Source organism: Canis aureus, chromosome 15 (genome assembly GCF_053574225.1).
Source record: "Canis aureus isolate CA01 chromosome 15, VMU_Caureus_v.1.0, whole genome shotgun sequence".
NCBI classification, from domain to species: Eukaryota; Metazoa; Chordata; class Mammalia; order Carnivora; family Canidae; genus Canis; species Canis aureus.
This window is the reverse complement of record NC_135625.1, coordinates 47130904-47152198: the sequence shown is the minus strand read 5'-3', so window position 1 is coordinate 47152198 and position 21295 is coordinate 47130904. Positions and strand designations below refer to the sequence as shown.

The 21295-nt window shown below is 38.6% G+C and overlaps 1 protein-coding gene across 4 annotated transcripts in view; it reads left to right on the top strand.

The window, feature by feature from the left end:
* The window catches only part of UBE3C (ubiquitin protein ligase E3C), a 127153-nt gene that overhangs the window by 13374 nt on the left and 92484 nt on the right, over positions 1-21295 (top strand). For all 4 annotated transcript variants that reach the window (XM_077849511.1, XM_077849510.1, XM_077849512.1 and 1 more), the window contains exons 2-4: positions 15037-15090; positions 18839-18913; positions 19368-19514. In XM_077849511.1, coding sequence (XP_077705637.1) covers positions 15037-15090; positions 18839-18913; positions 19368-19514 — 276 coding nt within the window. The remainder of the gene's footprint in view (positions 1-15036; positions 15091-18838; positions 18914-19367; positions 19515-21295) is intronic.

Below are 21295 nucleotides of genomic sequence, written 5' to 3'. Positions count from 1 at the left end.
TCGATCTCATGACCCTGAGACCATGATCTGAGCTGAAATCAAGAGTTGGAGGCTTAACTGACTGAGCCACCCAGGTGTCCTGAATTTGTGGAAATATTCTAAAACCACCATGGAAGGGGTTATCAGTTTTAGCTGAGTTGTAAATGCTACTACCATGTGACTTATATGTCATTTTCTATCTTAACAACCTATTAAGATTTAAATATGGCTTTCCTTCTCTCATACTATACTGAGTCAGTAGTTACTAGCTATGTAACTATTATATAAATAATGAAACAGTTTAAAAGTAAAACTTGTCAACCAGATAATTTTTCAGTAGACATTTTGATGAAACTTGGTTGACTTGGAGGCAATTTTGTAGCTCTGTGTCTTCGAAACTTAAGCAGATGTCATTTATTTGCAGCAATGTGAATTTACTTAGGTCATTTACTTCTTTAATCCAACCACCCTTGGAGAAAAGGGGGGATATACTGTTGGGCCAGGGGGAGTAGGTAATTTTGGAATGAATGTCTTTGGGTTGTCACCATGACAACCATAGGGCAGGAGGCAGATGTGAGGATACGGAAGAGAGGTGAGTCAAGTAGGAGAGTATCACGGTAAATTTTTGGTCATCTGGGAATTTTTTTTGGACAGTCGTATACCAGGATAGAGGGAGGAGGTCAGTTTTCCTTCTCTTCTAATATTGATGTATGCTATTTGCAGAGTCCCAAATGGTACAAGGTTAGTGCCATAGGCTTTTGTGTGCTGGACTGTGTTTCTTAGTACTGTTTATATATGAACATTGTTGCCATGAGTGAGAAGGAACAGCATGGGCAGAGGTGTCCAACCCTGGAGGAGTGGTAATCACCTACAGGTTGCTCAACATGGCTGGCTGGAGTCAGGGTGAGAGAAGAGAAGGCTGGGGAGAGGCAGTCAGGGGCTAGATCCTAAAGGGCTCTGGGGGGCACATCCAGCAGTGGTGAGCCAGTGAAGGATTTAAACAGTGAAGTGAGGTTTTGGAGAGATGAGTGTGAGGCAGTGCTGGTGTGGGAAACCATGCAAGAGAGCTGCAGTTGTGCAGAAGAGTCACGAGGGCCTAAAGCCAAGCCGCGGGCCCCTGAGTGGGGAGGAGTTCAGGAGCTGTCAAGGAGGCAAAACTCATAAGCTCTGCAATGAGAAGGTCACCTCAGGTGTTGGTCTGGGATTACCAGAGTGGATAGTGGCTCCAGAAACCAGACGATGTTAAATTCCTAACATCTTGATTCAACTTGAGATGTTCGGGGATGTTCAGGAAGCACTGCTCTGGACTTTTGGGTGGAGACTGGGAGTCCATCAGTAAGTGGTGGAAATTGGTAGATGCACTGGAATCTTCAGGAAAGTGTTCCTGAGAAGACTTGCAGGCTCAGAACAAAACTCTTAGGGATGCCAACATTTACTGAAGCAGCAGAGAAGCGGGCATGCAGCTGGGGCCTGGAGCGCGGAAGGCCTGTGTGTGTGTCCACGTGTGAACGGCCACCCTTACCATCAGACGGTAGTTGTTACTGAGGGAGTGAGCGGGCTCATCAGAGGCTGCACACCTTATCATGAGGCTTTTTTTTTTTTTTAATCAAGAGGCTTTGTTTTGCTGTAGCCATTCCTCTCTATCTTGTGTCTGACCATAAAACATGTAGACTCTATGTTATCCCAAAGCTGAGAGTAAAATCCTTCAATCTGTTTTCTAAAATTAAAGTTTCGTTTAATTTTTAAAAATTACCATGCGTACTCATTTAATGAACTTTGTATGAAGTATGTATGTTTATCCTTTATTTTTGGACGTTTAGGTCGTTTCTGTTTTATTGTGAACATCTTTAGAGCCAAAAATGTATAATTATTTCTTTAGGATAAATTAAAGAAGTTGAATTACTTGGTCAAAGTATGTTTTGTAAAGGCTTTTGATATGCTTTGTTCTCTAGAAAAAATTATATTGATTTCTATTCCTGGGCAGGACAGCTACGTGCTGCCTACACATCTTTGCATTGCTGTCTACTGTCCAGTGCTCTAAGGACATTTCATCTCTTTACTTGTTACAGTTACATAGGTGACTGTACTTGGGATCTGTCCTCCAGCAGGGTGTTTTGCTTGTGTGCTCACATTTCTCTGTGACTCCTGGAGGCTCTGGCATTCCATGGAACATCCTTTCAAGGGGGAAATCAGAACCCAGAAAGTCCAAAACTTGAGTGAGAACCACGGAGCTCAGATAGCCTGGTCTGTTCTCCATATGCTCTGCTGGATGTTGTGTAGCCTGCACATCCTGCATCCACCTCCTGCATGACTTAAGCTTCCCTTTACTGCGTGGGACGTCGAGGAACATGTCCTGCAGGCACGGAGAAGGTGGCTCTGATAAAATCCTATGTCTTTCTGAATTAATTTTCCTTATAATGAAGCTTTAATGCTCTAATGTTTTTAAGGAACATTAGTAAACTCTAGTGTGTTGGCAAGCAGCACCATTTGTAGCACATCTTTACTACAAAATGTGGGAACTGGAAAAAAATGTTTATCTCCATAACCAACTGTCTTCAGTGGTAACAAAATGCTTATCTTTTCTGGTCTTCTCTTATTCACATCTTATACTATGAAAGTCATAATTCTTGATAATGGAAAAGTCAAGCTGAATTATCACTAATCTTCCTTGCTTTAATATGTCTCCATTTCCAATCTCCAGATAGGAGCCTTTAAAACAATGTTAACTTTTTTTTTAATTGAAAAAAATTAGAAAAAGTGAGATTCATCTAAAGGACTTATGATGAAACCTTCCTCTCACTGAGACTCCTAATTTCCCCATTAGTACCAATTTCCTCAGTGTCTGTTCAGAACTAGTCTAAACATAAATAAACTTATCCTCCATCATTTTTTCAGTAAAAATGAGGGAGCATACTGTTCTCCTTAGTGTCCTATCTCAGTAATGACTCTGCAACAGCACCTTTCAGTCTCTGTAGCTGTGTTGTCATAGATGTGTAATATTCCACTGCATGGTTGGTATCATGTAACCACTTTCTTGTGTGTGTCTAGGTTATTTCCGCGATTTTGCTATTAAAATGGTGCCATATTTACCACCCAGTTCTTACGTAAGAAGAGAAAGTCTTTCAGAATTTATTGTAATGGGATTTAAACTATTGCATTTTGCTTTAGATGTTTTATTTAAAAGTGAGCTCTTTTTAAATTATAATGTTTATTGTAGAAAATTTTAAATATACTGAAATGAAGAAAAACTACGTCTTTGGAACCCCACCCTCCATAGAAATAAAACACTGCCGGGCAGCCCCGGTGGCGCAGCAGTTTGGCGCCGCCTGCAGCCTGGGGTGTGATCCTGGAGACCTGGGATCGAGTCCCACGTTGGGCTCCCTGCATGGAGCCTGCTTCTCCCTCTCCGACTCTGCCTGTGTCTCTGCCTCTCTCTCTCTGTGTCTATGAATAAATAAATAAAATCTTAAAAAAAAAAAAAAAACACTGCCAATATGTGGGTGAATTTTTTTATAGTCTTTTTCTATGTTTTTTGAATTAGGAATCATATTGGACATTCTATTTTATGAATATGATATTTAGTAATGGTATTCGATACACCTTTAAGTATTTTTTGCATTACATGAAGTTGGTTGCTCTTTTATTTTCATAAAGGTTCTTAGGAAAAAACCATATATCATAGATTGTGTCTTATTCACAAATAATACTTTTGCTAACATTTAGCATTTTAATTAACTCAAAAGGAAGTGTTTTACTTGAATATTTGAATTGTGTGAAACTGTTCTTACTATGTTAGTGCATGAGACTGCGAAAATACTAACTTAACACAGGTGTGAAACTGATTATTCTGTTTACACTGTTAAATGGAGTAAATTGCTAAGGGAAGATAACCCAAATAGTGAAACAAAGGAAACTTCATAGTAGTTTTTAAAAATCAAGATATTAGTAAGCATGCTAGCATTCTTTTTATAAATGGTTAGCCCATTTGAGCATTTGGTTGATGGAAATCATAAATTTATAGTTCTTTAACTTAAGTGACTATAATTTTTTTATTCTGATAGTTAATGAAATCTAATTTAAACCATGTAAGACTTACTTTTTTAAAAGCTTCATTTTGTTACCACTGAATATATCTGCAAGATTAAAAAAAAAAGCATTTCTTTTCTCACTTAGAAACATTTTTGTTAATGGTACATTTGAAGTTTGGCCATATTTAATTTTCCGAGGAGATAAGATAATGTGCCTAAAGCTCGAAGCTCAAATAGAGAAGTTTGCTGTCATTTACTCTTATTTACATATTGATGAAAAGTTGTAGTGTCACAGCTGTGGAGGTGAGATTAGTATTGAAAGTGACATGTACGCAACAAGAACAGGCTTAGTCATTCCAAAAACATTTGATGATCCTGTTTTATGAAACTGGTATATAACTGCCCCTAAGAATTCCTAACTTTTCTAGGCCTGTATCATTTAGAAGGTAAAGGAGGTTTTCATGTATGTGTATAATAAATTGGAACCAAAAACTTGTTAAGAATCAAAATCTGAATGCCCTTTTTGCTGGTACTTTATTGTTCATTTCCTCCCAGCCACTTCATTATGAATTTATTCTTGGTTATATGGAGCTGCTTTTAAATTTTTATGTTCTGGGACACCTGGGTGGCTCAGTGGTTGAGCATCTGCCTTCGGCTCAGGTCATGATCCTAGGATCGAGTCCTGCATCAGGTTCCCTGCAGGGAACCTGCTTCTCCCTCTGCCTGTGTCTCTGCCTCTCTCTCTATGTCTCTCATGAATAAATAAATTTTTTTAAAAAACTAAAAAAAAATAAAAATTTATGTTCTGACATAGCTTCATTAGTTTATTATTCCAAGAAAGTGGAAGTATTACATGGACATGGATAATAATTCAGGTGGTAGAAAGTAAAGATGCAAAATAATCACAGTCTCCCCACCTTTCATCCTGCCTCTTAGTCCTTCATCCCTGATCCTGACAATCAGACTCTGTCACGGGTTCTTCCCTGTCCTCTTGGCTACTCTCTGCATATGGAATCATCCAGGTGCGTGCTCTTCTGTTATTTAAACACATGGTAGAGCATATTAGACAGTGGCACTTCTCTTACCCTTGTGATGATACGTTTTGGAGACAGTTCTAGTTCGCTGCAGGTAGATTGGCTGTACTCTTTTAGAAAGCTGGATGAGGGCACCCCGAGTGGCTCAGCGGTTTAGCGCCGCCTTCGGCCCAGGGCCTGATCCTGGCGACCCGGGATGAGTCCCACGTTGGGCTCCCAGCATGGAGCCTGTTTTTCCCTCTGCCTGTGTCTGTGCCTCGTGTGTGTGTCTCTCATGAATAAATAAATAAAATCTTAAAAAAGCTGGGTGATCCTCAGTGTAATTAATGTTTCATAACTTAGTTAGCCCTTATGTATTTTAATGGCCATTTGCTGTCCATTTTTTGCTAATTTAAGCAACATTGTAGTACATATCCTTGTATATGTGCCTTTAATATGTATAGGTTAGGGATCCCTGGGTGGCACAGCGGTTTGGCGCCTGCCTTTGGCCCAGGGCATGATCCTGGAGACCCGGGATCGAGTCCCACGTCGGGCTCCCGGTGCATGGAGCCTGCTTCTCCCTCTGCCTGTGTCTCTGCCTCTCTCTCTCATTCTGTGTGACTATCATAAATAAATTAAAAAAAAATAAAAAAAAATATGTATAGGTTAAATTTCGAGAAGTGCTAGGTCAAAGGCAGTGCACATTTTGAATTTCAACAGATTCTCCTAGATTGCTAAGGTTCTTCAGTGAATGAAAGTAGCTGCTGTCTGCTATAACTCAGAGCATACTGAGTTTGTTTGCCAGACAGGTTAAAAAGCCTGTTTCATTGTGTTTCTATTGCATTTTTTCCTCAAATGAGTTTTAAACTTTTAAGTTTTTAAAAGTTTAAAAACTTTTAAGTTTTAAGTTTTAAACTTAAACTTTCCTTTAAGTTTTTATGTTTAAAAGATTTTTATTTCCCTCTGTACTGTGTATAGCTTTTGCTCATTTTTCTATTTGATTGTAGACCTTTTAAAATTATTTTGGAGAGCTTTTACAAACAGTTGGTTTTGCACTGTTACAAATATTTATTCCCATTTTGTCATTTTATTACCCTGTGCTACATTTTTCTGTGTAGAAAGCTCTAACTTTCATGTACTCAAATTCTTAAGTAACTAATGACAAACAGTAACAAGACTTAATGTATGATATATTTTTCTTAGAGGAAATCTTCCACATGTCTTTTTTAAATTCTCATATTTTTATAGTGCTTTATTTATATAAAGCACACACACATATATAAATCTTAAGTCCCTGTGGGCTCTTTTTTGATATGAAGACTAGATACATTGTCCTTTATTTAGATCACAAAATTTTTGCTCGCATGTTTGTTGAACAGTATACTTCCTATATAGATTTTAAATGCCACCGTTATCACATGCTGAATCTATTTCCATGAGTCTCCCTGGAGACCCTCTAATGTTGACCTGTCTATTCATGCTTTAGCTTCATTAGTATAGGTCACCGTTTGTCTCAATGTTTGTGATGATTTAGGTGGCATATGAAGGAGCATTTTAAAAACTTAGCAGTTCTTATTTCAGTGTCCAATAGAAAAATATAACTAGGGTGTCAAAGCTGTGATTTCTCAAAGTGCTAGCTCATGATGAGGTTAGAGTTTAAGGAGCTTTGTGGTAAGCTAGGCATGCCAGCGACATGTCAGTATTCAGTGGTTGCAGTTTGGGATGTATGAATACATAATATGGGTCATATGTATAGTCTGTGTTGCTCGTGTGATTTCTATATACTGAATCGCGTTATGCTTTGTTGTAGGTTTGTTTATTTTTCTAGCAGCATGATGAAATTTCACTTTCAGAAGTTGATATTTACTAGTGTGAGCTACACTTAGGTATTAGGTAATAGGTAATAGCAAATTAGGATCATGCCTGTGTCTTTGTTTTTTTCCACCTGACTGCTGTGCCTGACATGCATGGTTTGAGTTTTATAACAACAGAAAATGTGTAATTTTAAGGCCTGAAGGTAAAGATTGTCTTATAAATTAAGGTACTAAGGATAATTAGGATTGTCATAATGTTTTCATTTATAATAAGGACCACATTTATGACCCACTGGAATTAGCTTTTTAGCTTTAGAAACTTAAAGCCTCCATAGGAAACACAAATTAAACAAATATGATAAAGATTTCTGAAACATGGTTTTTCATGCACTGGCTAAGACAATGAACCTGTCTCATTATGAGCCGGATCTCAGTGTGAAACCACCATGCTCAAACTTGATTTTTGAACCACACCCAACCTGTTAAACTTTTTGGGAACAAACAGGAAAGATTTCTAAATAGTCTGAAAGTAAGTGCAGAATGTGATGGTGAGTTAAAATGAAAAGCTGAGAACGCTTCATCTGGAGTATTATATTTAATTGCAAAGGCTAGAGCTGCTAATTGGGAAGATACACGAAAAGTTATGATTAAAAGTGGTGATTGGTAACAAAACAAATAATTGATGAGATTCCTTTGTCTAGTGAGTTAGTTCATTGTTCTTTTATAAATAAGTATGCTAGTTAATCTTCCAGGGAAGACAGAGTTGATGCTGCTCACTACCAACCAAGGAGCTCACTGATGCTTTGAAATCAGCAAATCCTTTGCTTGTCAGCTGTGAGCGGAATTAACAAGTCCATGAAGACTTTTTTGTCTGTCTCATAAATTAGGGGAAATCTTTTAAAATCCTTTGGTGACTTCGTGACAAACAGTAACACAGACTTAACGAATGATGTTGTGGAAAAAGCAAAAGCAGAGGTAGTACAGAACACCATGGTGGTTCAGTAACAGATTTGATCCAGTGTGTTCCAGCTCTAGAAACTGGACCCTTTCGTATCTGAAAGGCAGTCTTGTTCCTTTCCTGTCTTTAGGAGTAGTACGTAATAGGATGTCAGTTCATCACTCCTGTGTCAGGTGACGTCATCCTCTAGCTTTGTGAAGGTATGACAAGCACCCGTTTCTCCCCAGACTGAAAGCAGAAAGGTCTCCTCTTGACTGTCACTTCAAGAGGAACGTCAGGTCCTGTCGAATAAACCTTTTACCTAAAGCCATGGGAATTCCACCTGCATTGTGGCGGAAAGAATTGGGAAAATCTGGAAGGAAGTCTGTTGCATACCTTAGGTATCAAGTCAAGAGTGAAGGTCTCCAGAACATTCAGAAGATCGGGCCCTGGATGCTTTCCTGAAACTAAAGTTTGTTGAACCAAAGTCACACTTGGTGTTATGGTTAGGAATTCATTTTCAGAATCCAGTTCTGTCAGGGAAGGCTATTAAATAACATTTGCCTGATGTATTGATAAACATGTTAGCATTTTCTGTGTTGTCCAACATCAAAATTAAAAAATAGAATTATAAACTTATCCTCCTCTTAAACTTTACATAGCAACTCATACTCCTTTATTGTGATGATAAACAGTTCTTTTGCTTTAAGGGACTGTTTCTGATAGGTCTTTTCATAAATAAATTTATTAGGTTTTTCTTATAATTCATTGTTTATTTTTTAATTTAACTTAAAATTAAGGAACATTAAAATGTTCCTGCAGTTTTGTTTTCATTGTTTTATTTTTATTGTTTCATTTTTTAAAAAAGAATTTATTTATTTATTCATGAGAGACACACAGAGAGAGAGGCAGAGACACAGGCAGAGGGAGAAGCAGGCTCCATGCAGGGAACCCAATGTGAGACTCGATCCCCGGTCTCCAGGATCACACCCTGGGCTGAAGGCCGCGCTAAACCGCTGAGCCACCTGGGTTGCCCATTGTTTCATTGTTTTATTTTCTGGAGTACCTTGTATTTGTGACAATAATCCTGTAGGGGTATATGATGGCCTTGTGACTTATTACTGGGGAGGTTTGCTTAGTCACTTGGCTGGTGTCTGCAGGGTTCTCTACTGTACATTCACTGTCTTTCCCTTAGTAGTTGATAAATATCTTGAGGAGGTACTTTGAGATCAAACAAATCCTGTTTTTCCTCAAACTTTTGCCTACTGATTTTAGCACACATCAGTAAATATTGTCTGCACCATTTGTTAACTGTGGTGTTTGGTGATTGTTTTCCTCTTTCCTTCTACATTTATTTCTGGAGAAGAGATTTTTCTTCTCTCTCATTTATATATTTACTTGGTCATTTATATAAATATGGAGACACAGATATACATTTTACCATATACATTAAAGTCCGATATTATCATTATTGCATAACCACATTCTATTCGTAAGACAGTATTGGAAAAACCCAAATCAAGGAGCAGAATCCAGAATATAAAAGAAAAAGGTGGAGGAACTGTTATAGATTGGTAGGGGTTAGGAAAAAATAGTAATTAAATGCAGTGTAGGCTCCTGGATGGGATCCTAGAATAGGCAAAAATCATTTAGTATAAAAATGAGTGAATTTCTAATAAAGTTTGTAGTTTAGTTAGTAATGTTGTGCCAATGTTAATTTGCTGCCCTTGCTAATTGTATCCTGGTTATGGAGGGGTAATGGGGTAAGAGAGAGAAGGGATAAGGAAACTCATTGCAACTGTCTGCAACTTTGTCTAAAATTAATTCAAGGTAAAACATTTTAAAAACCAGTTTTACCTTTTACCTTTATTCCTTCTAAATTTAATCCTTCAATCTTTACATTGGGTACAATACTAAGTATCAAGATTATAAAGAATAAGGCATAGGCCTTATTCTGAGGGAATTTGTAATTTATTGAAGGAGAAACAAATACCATTAAGGTTACCTTTACTCTTTTCTCTTGCCAGGTGCACTAAGATAAATGTTTTTCTCTTTTAAATAGACACTATTGTGTCTGTAAGTGATAAAATCCTAGAGCCTTTGCTAGGTACATAATTCCAGACCCTAGTAAATATTTAATATTACCAAGCTTGTGTGGTTTGAGCTTGGTTTGCAGGGGAGCATCCTCGGTGTCTCTTCCTGTGGGTGTGTGCCCTGTGAGGCTGCCTGTGGGCTCCCACAGCACACGCAGTCAGAGCCTGCTCCTTCCTGCTGAGAGGTCTCAACTTGCTGTCTGCTCATACTCTGATCATTCATTACTTGCTGTTTTAACTGACAGAGTTCAAGTTTCATTTTCTTATTTTTTGCCCTGAGCCTAAAAATGCACTCCAAAATAATCATACCCACACTAGCACTCCACATGTGCTGCAGAGTGATCTCCTCCAACATTTTGGAAACGGCGTCTGATCCCCATATTGGCTTCTATGATTTCATCTAGAGCAGATACCATCATTTTCTGCTTGGTGAATGGTAAGCCATATGTGCTAAGTACACTTCATGAACATCTTCTGGTCCAAGGCAATCTCGGTGCATTGGTGAACTCACCAGTTTATCGCGTGGAGGAGTGGGAGGGATGGTGGTCTTGTCGGGACAGCTTCACGGGGAGGACATTTAAGTGGAGTCTCACCTAAGATGAGCGGTACTTGCTCTGTGTGTGTTTCGGCGTCAAGAGGGAAGGAAGGCCAGATTGAGCAGAAGGGAGAAGGGCATTTGAGGCTTGAAGGACCGTCGGAGGGAGAGATGCGCTTGAGGCAGCATCAGGAGATGGTGTGAGAGGAGTAGTCGGGAGACAGAGGAAGAAATGTTCCTGTGCTAAGGCTGTGTTTGAGCTTGATCCCTTAAAGTACACTGGTGGTTCTCAAATCAGATCCTCAGATAGGCTAACAAGAAATAGAAAATAAGGACAGTGGAATAGGTTTTCCATAATTTGGGTTAATTTAAATCACTGAGCATTGAGGAGATGATTCTTGTATTTGACGTTCAGTGATCTTTTAGGAAACGATTGAGAAGAGGTTGCAGTTTTTTCTTTGTTTTAAAGGATTGGCAGCCCTCCATGAGATGATATAGATAGGAGATGGGGAGTCACAGAAGGAGCTCAAGCTGAAGTGGTGGCTGATCCCTCCCTGTTGTCTTCATTACCTGTTTAACGTTCATTAATCCTGTGGACGTCTCAGTGGCACTGAGTTATACCTTTATTGTCATCTCCTTTCCATCCATCCTGTGGTGACACGGGGTCCATAGCCAGAAATAGAGCTCTCAGGTTCATCTTCACTCCCATGGATAGTTGCTGAAGTCAGTTCCTCCCCAGCCCTGCTGCCTCATGCTCTCTTGGGATGTGTTCCCATCTCGTCATCCTACTGAACACATCCTTCCAAGTTGCCTCTCAAATTTTCCTTTTCTTCTGAGCTTTCTCTTAGTTGCTGAGGCAGGATGTGTCTTCTTTCCCCGCTCTTAAACCTGGCGCAGCTCTGTGTACAGGGGCACAGATTGTCTTCTTCAGGCTTCACCACTAGCGTCTAGAACTGTGTCTGGCCCACAATGCGTACTCAGTAAACAGGCTTTTTTCTCCCACCAGACTAGGAACCCCTTGCAAATGAGCAAATGCCTCACTTACTTTTAAAATCCCTGGTGCCTGGCATGATACTTGATTCCCTAAATATTTGTTGAATTGGTAAATGCACCTCAAATGTGCCTCATCTGAGTGTCTTTTGAATGAAGATGTTCTCCAAAACGGGGAACATATGGAGAAGCTGTGGTTCTGATCTGGAATTTGGTTACATATTTAAGAGCTCCATGTTGATAATTTACATAATTTATAGACATGGACTATGTGCCATGTCACACTTTTCTTTCTGTGCTGGGCTGGCTTTTCATGGCAACCTTTTGTCCTGATCCTTTTTTTTTTTTTTTTTTTTTTTTTAAATTTTTATTTATTTATGATAGTCACACACAGAGAGAGAGAGAGAGAGAGGCAGAGACATAGGCAGAGGGAGAAGCAGGCTCCATGCACTGGGAGCCCGACGTGGGATTCGATCCCAGGTCTCCAGGATCGTGCCCTGGGCCAAAGGCAGGCGCCAAACCGCTGCGCCACCCAGGGATCCCTGTCCTGATCCTTTTTATGGCTTAGTTTGTCTTTTCTAGACATTCTGTATTCATGTTTCTCAACACCACCTGCTCCCCATGCTTTCTGAACTTATGTCAAGTTTTGAAGGTCAATTTTTTTTCCATGTCTTCCCTCTCCCCACCAGCCTCCTTTGTGAATATCTTCCAAGGTACCCCTGTATAATGAAGACAAAGAATTTGTTTTAATTTCTCAAAAGATAAAATAATAGTTATTCTTTTTCAAAGTATATAGTATACTGCTTAGTGGGCTAAGCTCTCGACCATCTGAGTTCAGATCCTGGATCTACCACTTTTAAGCCTTACTTTTTTTCATCTGTAAACAGGAAAAATAATAGTACTGACCTTGTAGGCTCCTTTTAAGGAATACGTGAATTAATCAAAGCCAAGGGCTTAGAGTGTTGCTTAGTGTATAGACAGAAGCCTTCAATCCCTGATAGTTTTCTGTGTGTGGCACATGTGGCCTCCTCTCCTTGTCCTTCCTGTGCTCTAGGGCACAGTGTATGGGTGTAGACAAATCAGTGTTGATGGCAGCTGGTCTGCAGTTCTTAGAGTCAACTTTGTGGTATGCCTAACTTGTAGGAGATTGGGTTGACCTCTCCCTGTAGACCGTTTTCTTTTGTCTGCACAATATTTAAGGAGCATACGTACCCTTTGAAAGGCCTTATTAGCATTTTCAAAAATATATCAGGGGTTTTTTTGGTGTGTATATCCAGTATTTTGGATTGGCTTGCTATACCTTTTTTTTTTCTTTTTTTTTTTTTTTAATGAATTATCTTTTAAGAAACTTTATAGTCCTTGAGCACAGGTAGGAGAAGTGACCTTCACATTTGTATGTCCTATGTCCTGGGATTTTCATCTTCAGATAATCAAAAGTTAAGAATATTCATCCTCAACATATTCAGCATTGCCTCTTGTGCTTTCATGGCTCCTCTCATAGCATGAGCTTCAAACTTAGAATTTCCGAGAAATTCCAGTATTCAGTTAGAATCTAATTTTGCTTTTTGATACTTAGTAGCTATTTTGATTTCTAAAATATTGCAACCTAGGTACTGTGTTGCAGTATCCAAAAGTGCTTTGCAGCTGTTACAGTTACTCCTTCTTTTAGACTGCTTTGTTTGACTTAAAGGAAATGTTTGTTTAGTCATTTCATAAGTATTTTGAATACCTACACATGCCTGGTGTTGAAGCAGATGAAAGCAATAATGTACTCGGGGAAAAGGAGGTACTTGAGCCTGTGAGGCTTTTAGATTAGCAATGACTAGGAGCTTATTTGTGTGTGGGAGTAAATCTAGTGACTGTTTTGCCAGCATCACCATATTTTTACGGTAAAATGTTGGTTTAATTTTAAGAAATGTATTCTTTCATAGTTGTAACAGTATATACTATTTTAAGAAATCTTTACTTTTTAGCTTTAACCAAATAATGAACAATATTAAATCTGGACAAATGGAGATAGAAGGAAAATAAATTATAGACACAAAACCTACCAGTTCTATTGATTAAAATGGATAATGGCTAGAAATTTTTATCTAGAAGCTTCCCATAATCCTGAACATCATAACTTTGCACTTTTTACATTAGATTTTCCATTCCCTCTCCTCCTTTTAGTTAATTAAAATTTAAGACAAAATTTTTTTCTGACTTTGGACATGTGGTAGATAAAGGCTTTTTATTTAAAATTCAAGAAATGAAATTTTCCATAGTGGAAAATATCTGGAGGATTTCTGTTCCTTTCTTTCCTCTTTTCATTGAAGTAAGCTCTGGGCCTCTGTGGGGCTCAAATTCATTCCCTGAGAACAAGAGTCGCATGCTCCATTGACTGAGCCAATCAGGTGCCCTGGATTTCTTTGGCTTTAAATTTTGTCAGTGAGAAACGTTTTATTCTACACACTGTTGATTCACATATCAATGTATAATTTTAAATTGGCTTAATTTCTTTTTGTTTTAAGATTTTATTTATTTATTCACGAGAGACACACAGAGAGAGACAGAGACCCAGGCAGCTGGAGAAGCAAGCTCCCTGCAGGGAGCCCGATGTGGGACTTGATCCCAGGATCTGGGATCATGCCCTAAGTAGAAGACAGATGCTCAACCACTGAGCCACCCAGGTGTCTCAATTACTTCCTTTCTGACACTATTTTGAGGTTGTGTTTTTGTTAAGAGATCTATGTTTATTCATTTTTATAATGACTCATATATAATGTCTTAGACTGTTAATTTTATTTTGGATTACATTTACAAAAATAAAATGCCCATATATTATAGACTGGAACAGTTCTGGGGGAAGGATTATCTTTAAATATTTTTATTATTTGAAATGTTTAAGTTTTCCATTTATTACTTTGGTTCCTTCTGCATACCATGTATTTTTGTTCATAATTTAGTTTTACTTATGATGAAAGGAGAATTTTTAAAAATTCAGTAACAATACTGAATTTTGTTTCATCAGAAATTTTATTGAGATAATTGTAGACTACTATACAGCTGTTAGAAAGAATACAGAAAAGGCCGCCTGGGTGGCTCAGTCAATTAAGCGTCTGCCTTCAGCTCAGGTCTTGTGGGATCAAGCCCTGCATTGGGCTCCTTGCCCAGCAAGGAGTCTGCTTCTCCCTTTTCCTCTGCCCCTACCCCTACTTGTGTTCTTTCTCACTCTGTCAAATAAGTAAATAAAATCTTAAAAAAAAGAAAGAAAGAGAAGAGTACAGAAAGGTCCTTTGTTCACATTGCCTGATTTCCCCTGGGAGTTATATTTTGCAAAACCGTAGTATGATCATCACAACTAGGATATTGACATTGATGTAAATCACTGATGATATTCAGATATTCCCGGTTTTACTTGAATTCTCTTGTGTGTGTAAAGAAATCATATTTTATTCTTAGAAAAGTACTGAAATACTAACTTTAATTAGCTCTGTGGTCTGTTGGGGGGCTGTTTAACCTCTTGTGCCTCAGATTTCTCATTAAGTCACAGCGTTTGTATGATCTTTAGAATCCTTTTTGGGTCAAAAGATTCTATAATTTTGTATGAAGAGTATTTTAGAATTTGAAATTATATCCTTTATCTTTTCTCTTTTTGTGTTTAGGAAGAAAAGGCTTCTCTTTTACATCGTACTCAGGAAGAAAGAAGGAAGAGAGAGGTAAAAACAGTTTTGTAATAGTCTCTTTAAGCATTTTCCATAGCACTTAAATAAGTCTTGGTTTTACTGTCATACATGTGTATAGATAGATGTATGTTATAGGTGACATAGCATATATTTTTATGTATATTAAACTACAGAAGCATATCTGGATTTTTTTTGGATTTTATAATGCATAATTTATTCTGGAATCAATGTGGAAAAGATTAACTAGAAGGGCAGTTTCCAGAACAGAGCGGGGAAACAGGCTCTTATAAAGTTTACTTGTGTGCATGGTATGGCTTCCAGAAGATCTAGAAATGCTTAGTATGTGATGTTCATGTTTTGCCAAGCAGAATAAGGCAAGTATCTTAACTATTTGTGAGGAAGGTAAATAAACAAATGGAGCTATTGACATTTGTTGTTTTATTCTTTACTTTTTATTTTTTTGTTTAATATATTCTTTATTTTACATGTTGTCTCTCTGGTGACAATTTGTTAACATGGCTTTATTTTGTTGATTAATTAGCAATTATGATATTTTATGGCCTACTTTCCCAGATTTTTATTTTGTGTTGTTTTCTAATCATTCATTCATTCCTTTAACAAATATTAATTGAGAGCTTGATATGTTCCAGGTACTGTTCTGCTTGCTGGGTATATAAATAGTGAATAAGACAGATAATGTTCTTGCTGGGTTCTAGAGCACAGATGTTAACCAAGATATTGAGCCAGTGATATGTGCCATGAAAGCAGTGGAGCAAGGTGATAGTGACAGGGAAGGGTATTCAGGGAAGGACTCTCTGAGCTGGTTAGAGGGTGAAGAAGAAGCTGCTTTATGGAAAGCTGGAGGAAGAGCATTCTTGGTGAAGGAAATAGCAAACACAAAGACTTTTATTTTTTATTATTTTTTATTTTTATTTTATTTATTTATGATAGAGAGAGAGAGAGAGGCAGAGACACAGACACAGGAGGAGGGAGAAGCAGGCTCCATACCGGGAGCCTGACACGGGACTTGATCCTGTGACTCCAGGATCACGCCCTGGGCAAAAGGCAGGCGCCAAACCGCTGAGCCACCCAGAGATCCCCAACATAAAGACTTTTAGGTGGGGTTTCTCAGCCTCAGTACTGTTGACATTTTTTGGACCAGATAATTCTTTGTTGTGGGAGCTTATCCTGTACATTGAAAAGTGTTTAGCAGCATTCATGTGTTCTACTCTACCCATTAGATGACACAGCACTCCCTCCCTCCAGGTAAGATAACCAAAAATGTCTCCAGAAATTATCCAATGTCCCCTGGGTGGCAAAATTGCTGACACTTGAAAATGACTGCTCAAACGAGAAGTATTTAAAGTATTGTTTGTTTATTGTCTTTTATGTTTTCTGAAACATTCTCAGTTCTCATCTCTTGAGTAGTGTTTCTGCTTCATTTTTCCTCTCCTCTTCTTCTTGGACTCAAATTATGTATGCATTTGACCTTTGCATTGTGGCATGTATGTCTCCTATGCTTTTCTGTATATTTATTCTTTTAAATATTTCTGCTTTGGTTTGGATATTTTTTTTTTTTAATTTTATTTATTTATTCATGAGAGACACAGAGATGCAGAGAGAGAGGCAGAGACACAGGCAGAGGGAGAAGCAGGCTCCATGCAGGGAGCCTGATGTGGGACTCAATCGTGGGCCTCCAGGATCACACCCTGGGCTAAAGGCGGCGCTAAACCGCTGAGCCACCCACTCTGCCCTGGATATTTTCTTCTGACCTAACTTCTGATTTACAGATGATCTCGTTACTAGTGTCTAATTGTTACATATATCCATTGAATTCTGAATTTCAGATTTTATTTCAGTTCTAGAATTTTCTTTGATTGTTTCATTTATTTCCCAGTTCTCTTGCCTTTAACTTTCATGAACATAGTTATGGATTATTAAAGATAATGTTTATACTCCAGTTTTGCATAACCTGTGGGGGTTTTTTTTCTGTTGTTTGTCCTCTTGATTTTTAGTTTTTGTTTTTTGCCTGGTTATTTTGATTGAAGACTGACAGTTTATATGGCAAAATGAAGAGCAGAAGAGCTCTCTTTTGGAGAGCATTACATTTTCTTCTGGTGGGCAATAGGTAGAAGGACAAATCACCTTTAAGTAATACAGGGTTTAGCTGGTATGCAGCTGGTCTTCAGTCCTTGTCAGGGTCAGTCTACCTCCAGTACACCTGAGATGGAGCCCTTAGGTCCTGGTCCCAGCCAGAGGCTAGAATGCTACCATGACTTCCTCCTTAGTGACAAATGAATGAAAAAAAAAGTGTTTTGAAAGCTCACTGGACAATATATTATGGGTTTTTGTTGAAGTGCTCTTAGAATCATCATAGTAATGAATAGAGATTCCCAAAGTAGTTTTAAGCTCGGGGATTCCTTTGCTATAAACATTTGAAGTTCAGAAAATATACTTGCATGACCTAATTGATGTTCTGCCATCCCAAGATTGTAGGTGTGCATGTGCATTTCAAACCTGGCAGGTGGCCTTCATAGAAGACAGACACAGTGTCATGTGGTAAGATGAGTACAGGTTTCAGTGTCATACTAGAGTTTGAATTCTGAGTGTCTTACATCTTTCAGCATCATTTTATCTTCATGGAAATTTCAGCTTCCGTATCATAAAACCTGGAGTAGTAGTCATCTAAAATGATTGTGAAGTGTTAGGGCCAGCACATAGGAGCCTTTCAAACAGTGGTAGCTGTATTGATTACAATAGTGTGAAAAATAAATATTTTTGCTAGGTCACTGAAAATTTTAAAGAGTCTTAAGTCAATCAAAAAGAGTTTTCTCTTTTGAGATAAGAAAAGTGGCTTTTAAAAATTGATGTTTGTGTTGTCTATATTCTTATTATATTTAAAACTGAAATTGGGATGGCTGGATGGCTCAGTGGATGCCTTCAGCTCACGTTATGATCCCAGGGTCCAGGGATCAAGTCCCACATTGGGCTCCCTGCAGGGAACCTGCTTCTCCCTCTGCCCATGTCTCTGCCTGTTTCTGTGTGTCTCTCATGAATAAATAAAATAAAATCTTTAAAAAGAAAATAAAAATAAACTAAAATTGTTGTTCTAAGTCTTACTGTACTGGTGGGATTCATTTTGGAAAACAGTCTGACAGTTCCTCAAATGTTAATTCCACTCCTAGGCATACACCCAAGAGAAATGAAAACCTGTATCCATACAAAACTTTTACATGAGTGTCCACAGCAGCATTATTTATAATAGCCCATAGTGGAAACAGCCCAAATGTCTATCAGGTAGTAAATGAATAAACAAAATGTGAGACGTTCATACAGTGAAGTATTAATTGGCCACAAAAAGTAGTACAGCTTAGATATATGGTACAACATGGATGAACCTTGAAAATAGCATGCATAGTAAAAAAAAGTCAGACACAAAAGGCTATATATAATATGATTCCATTATAAGAAATGTCCAAAATAGTCATTGCCATACAGATAGATATTCGACTAATGGTTGCTGGGGATGGGGGGGACCCAGGGCTGGGATTGAGGAATGAGTGCTAATGGGTTCAGGGGGTTTGGAGTGGGTGATGAAAGTATTCTAAAATTGGACTGTGGTGATACTTGAACTTTGAATATTTTGAAAATTGGTGAACGATACACTTAAAAGAGTGAATTTTGTGTTATGTAAATTCTATAGCTTTTTTTTTTTTTAAGTCTTTACTAGAAATGTCATTTCACTATGACCAATTGTTCCTTCCTCCCTCCCATTATGCAGGAGGAAAGGCGAAGATTGAAAAATGCAATAATTATACAGTCATTTATACGAGGCTATAGAGACCGGAAACAGCAAGTAAGTTTGCTTATAAACTGGGAAAGAATTAGAAAGGCATGCCAGAGCTAAGTGTGGCTTTGGAGTCTTAGAAATGGAATCTATTTTGTGGGTATTTTACTAAAATACACCTGTTTAATGAAAATTAATATTGATAATATTTCCCAAATAATTTCAGTGGTTTATGTTTACATAAAGATTTATAGGTAGAGGAGTTTTGAGGTGATTTTTAAATAATGAAATAGAAACATGGGCTGCAGCTAAAGGTTGAAGTTGGTGGAAGAGTCTTTTGGGGGGTTGAGGGGTCTTTATTCCATCCCAGGTTTTCTAGGTTTCAGTTCACTTTTCTTAAGAACTGCACGGGTACGGCAACCAGACTATGAGCCCCTGCTGCCATTCAGACCCCCGGGTACCCTCAGGCTGCTGCAGTGTGCAACTGCCTGTCACACTCATGTGTCATTTGTCTTGCCTCCAGCACGCCATCCAGAGAAGCGCCTTTGATCGCTGCGCCAGTGCTTCACAGTCAGGTGGCACTTTCTCTATTGCCAGTGGGCCCAACCTTACCCTTTTGGTAAGGCAGCTTCTGTTTTTCTACAAGCAGAATGAAGACTCAAAACGTTTGGTAAGTATTGCCTACACTTCCACTTATCGTAGTTTATGTGTTTTCCAGCGGTTTTGTTTGTTTGTTTGTTGTTTTTTAGTGGGGTCAGCTAACCCTCCAGCTAACCCTAATGCCTTTGTGAACTTCCCTCAGCCTGCTATATCATAGGTCATCTTTGTGGTGATGTGCTTTACCTCTTAAAGAGAGATCTAAATTGCCAGTAGGTTTTTTTTTTCCATTTTTAAAATTATGATACATTTCAAATGTAAGAAAAAATAGAATCATATATTGAACCATCCACCGTGTACCCAGTACTGTGTCCATAGTCATCCATGCCTATCTCACCCAGAGCCCTCCATACCTGTGCCTCCCTATCAGTCAGCCATCATAAATCTTATAGCATATTATCTGTAAATACTTTAAAACTCTAACTTATAGGGTCTCGTTCTTGAAACATCCCAAGTATGACTGTAGTACTGTTAAATTTTGTAGGCTTTTGAAACTAATGGTGATGAGGAATGGTGTTTGAAAATAAGGATGGGTGTGTAGATGAATGAACTTTTTAAAATGCAACTTGTTACTGTGTCCCATTTCTCAGAAAATATTAAGAGGTTCCTATGTAAATTATTAGGTTAAATGTGTGTTTATTCTTAGGAATTCTTCTTTACTTGTAATAAAAATTTCAAATTATATTAAAAGATGGTATACAGGGATCCCTGGGTGGCGCAGCGGTTTGGCGCCTGCCTTTGGCCCAGGGCATGATCCTGGAGGCCCGGGATCGAATCCCACATCGGGCTCCCGGTGCATGGAGCCTGCTTCTCCCTCTGCCTGTGTCTCTGCCTCTCTCTCTCTCTCTCTCTCTCTCTCTCTGTGACTATCATAAATAAATAAAAATTAAAAAAAAAAAAAAAAGATGGTATACAGGGACGCCTGGGTGGCTCAGCGATTGAGCATCTGCCTTCAGCTCAGGGCATGATCCTGGAGTCCCAGGATCGAGTCCCACGTCGGGCTCCCTGCATGGAGCCTGCTTCTCCCTCTGCCTGTGTTTCTGCCTCTCTCTCTCTGTCTCTAATGAATAAATAAAATCTTTAAAAAGAAAAGATAGTATACAATGAAAAGTATGTCTTCCATACTACAACCATACATACTGGAAAGATTCCCCATAAGAAATATAAATACACAAACACTTTATTGCTTATCTGGTGTTTGGCTTTAAAACCCAACATTCTTTCCTGAGTTGGGCTAGCCTGGAACCTGGGAAGAACTTGCCATAAACTAGAGACAGTCTAGAGAGGCAGTGAAAGTGGCTTCATTTGCTCATTCTAGACTTTCCTTAAGTACAGGCTGTCTTCAGGCCTTCTATCTGAAGTTCATAAGAAAATGAACCAGAGAAGTACTGTAGTAGATAATCAGGCTTGCTCTCTGGGACAGTCCATTGCCACCTTCATGTAGTCTAGTCTTACAGATTGAGAGATTGCTAAGGAGCACAGACATGCAGGTGCTGTGGGAGGTGTTGGTCATTTATGCCTCTCCAGAGCACCCCATTCCTTTGCAGAACTGCTCCTGCATGCTCATGTGTAAGGGCCAGTCCACAGTCCCCGCATTACTGGTTCAGCAGCCATTCATTCATGCATAGTTTGGGGATGAATATGTGTTTGTTGCCAGGCCTTAGGCCAAACACAGCAAATTGCTCATGTGCGGATTCTGAACTCCTAAATAAAATTAAATGTCATCAAACCTGGTTAATAGAACAGAAGTGTGGGATCCCTGGGTGGCGCAGCGGTTTAGCGCCTGCCTTTGGC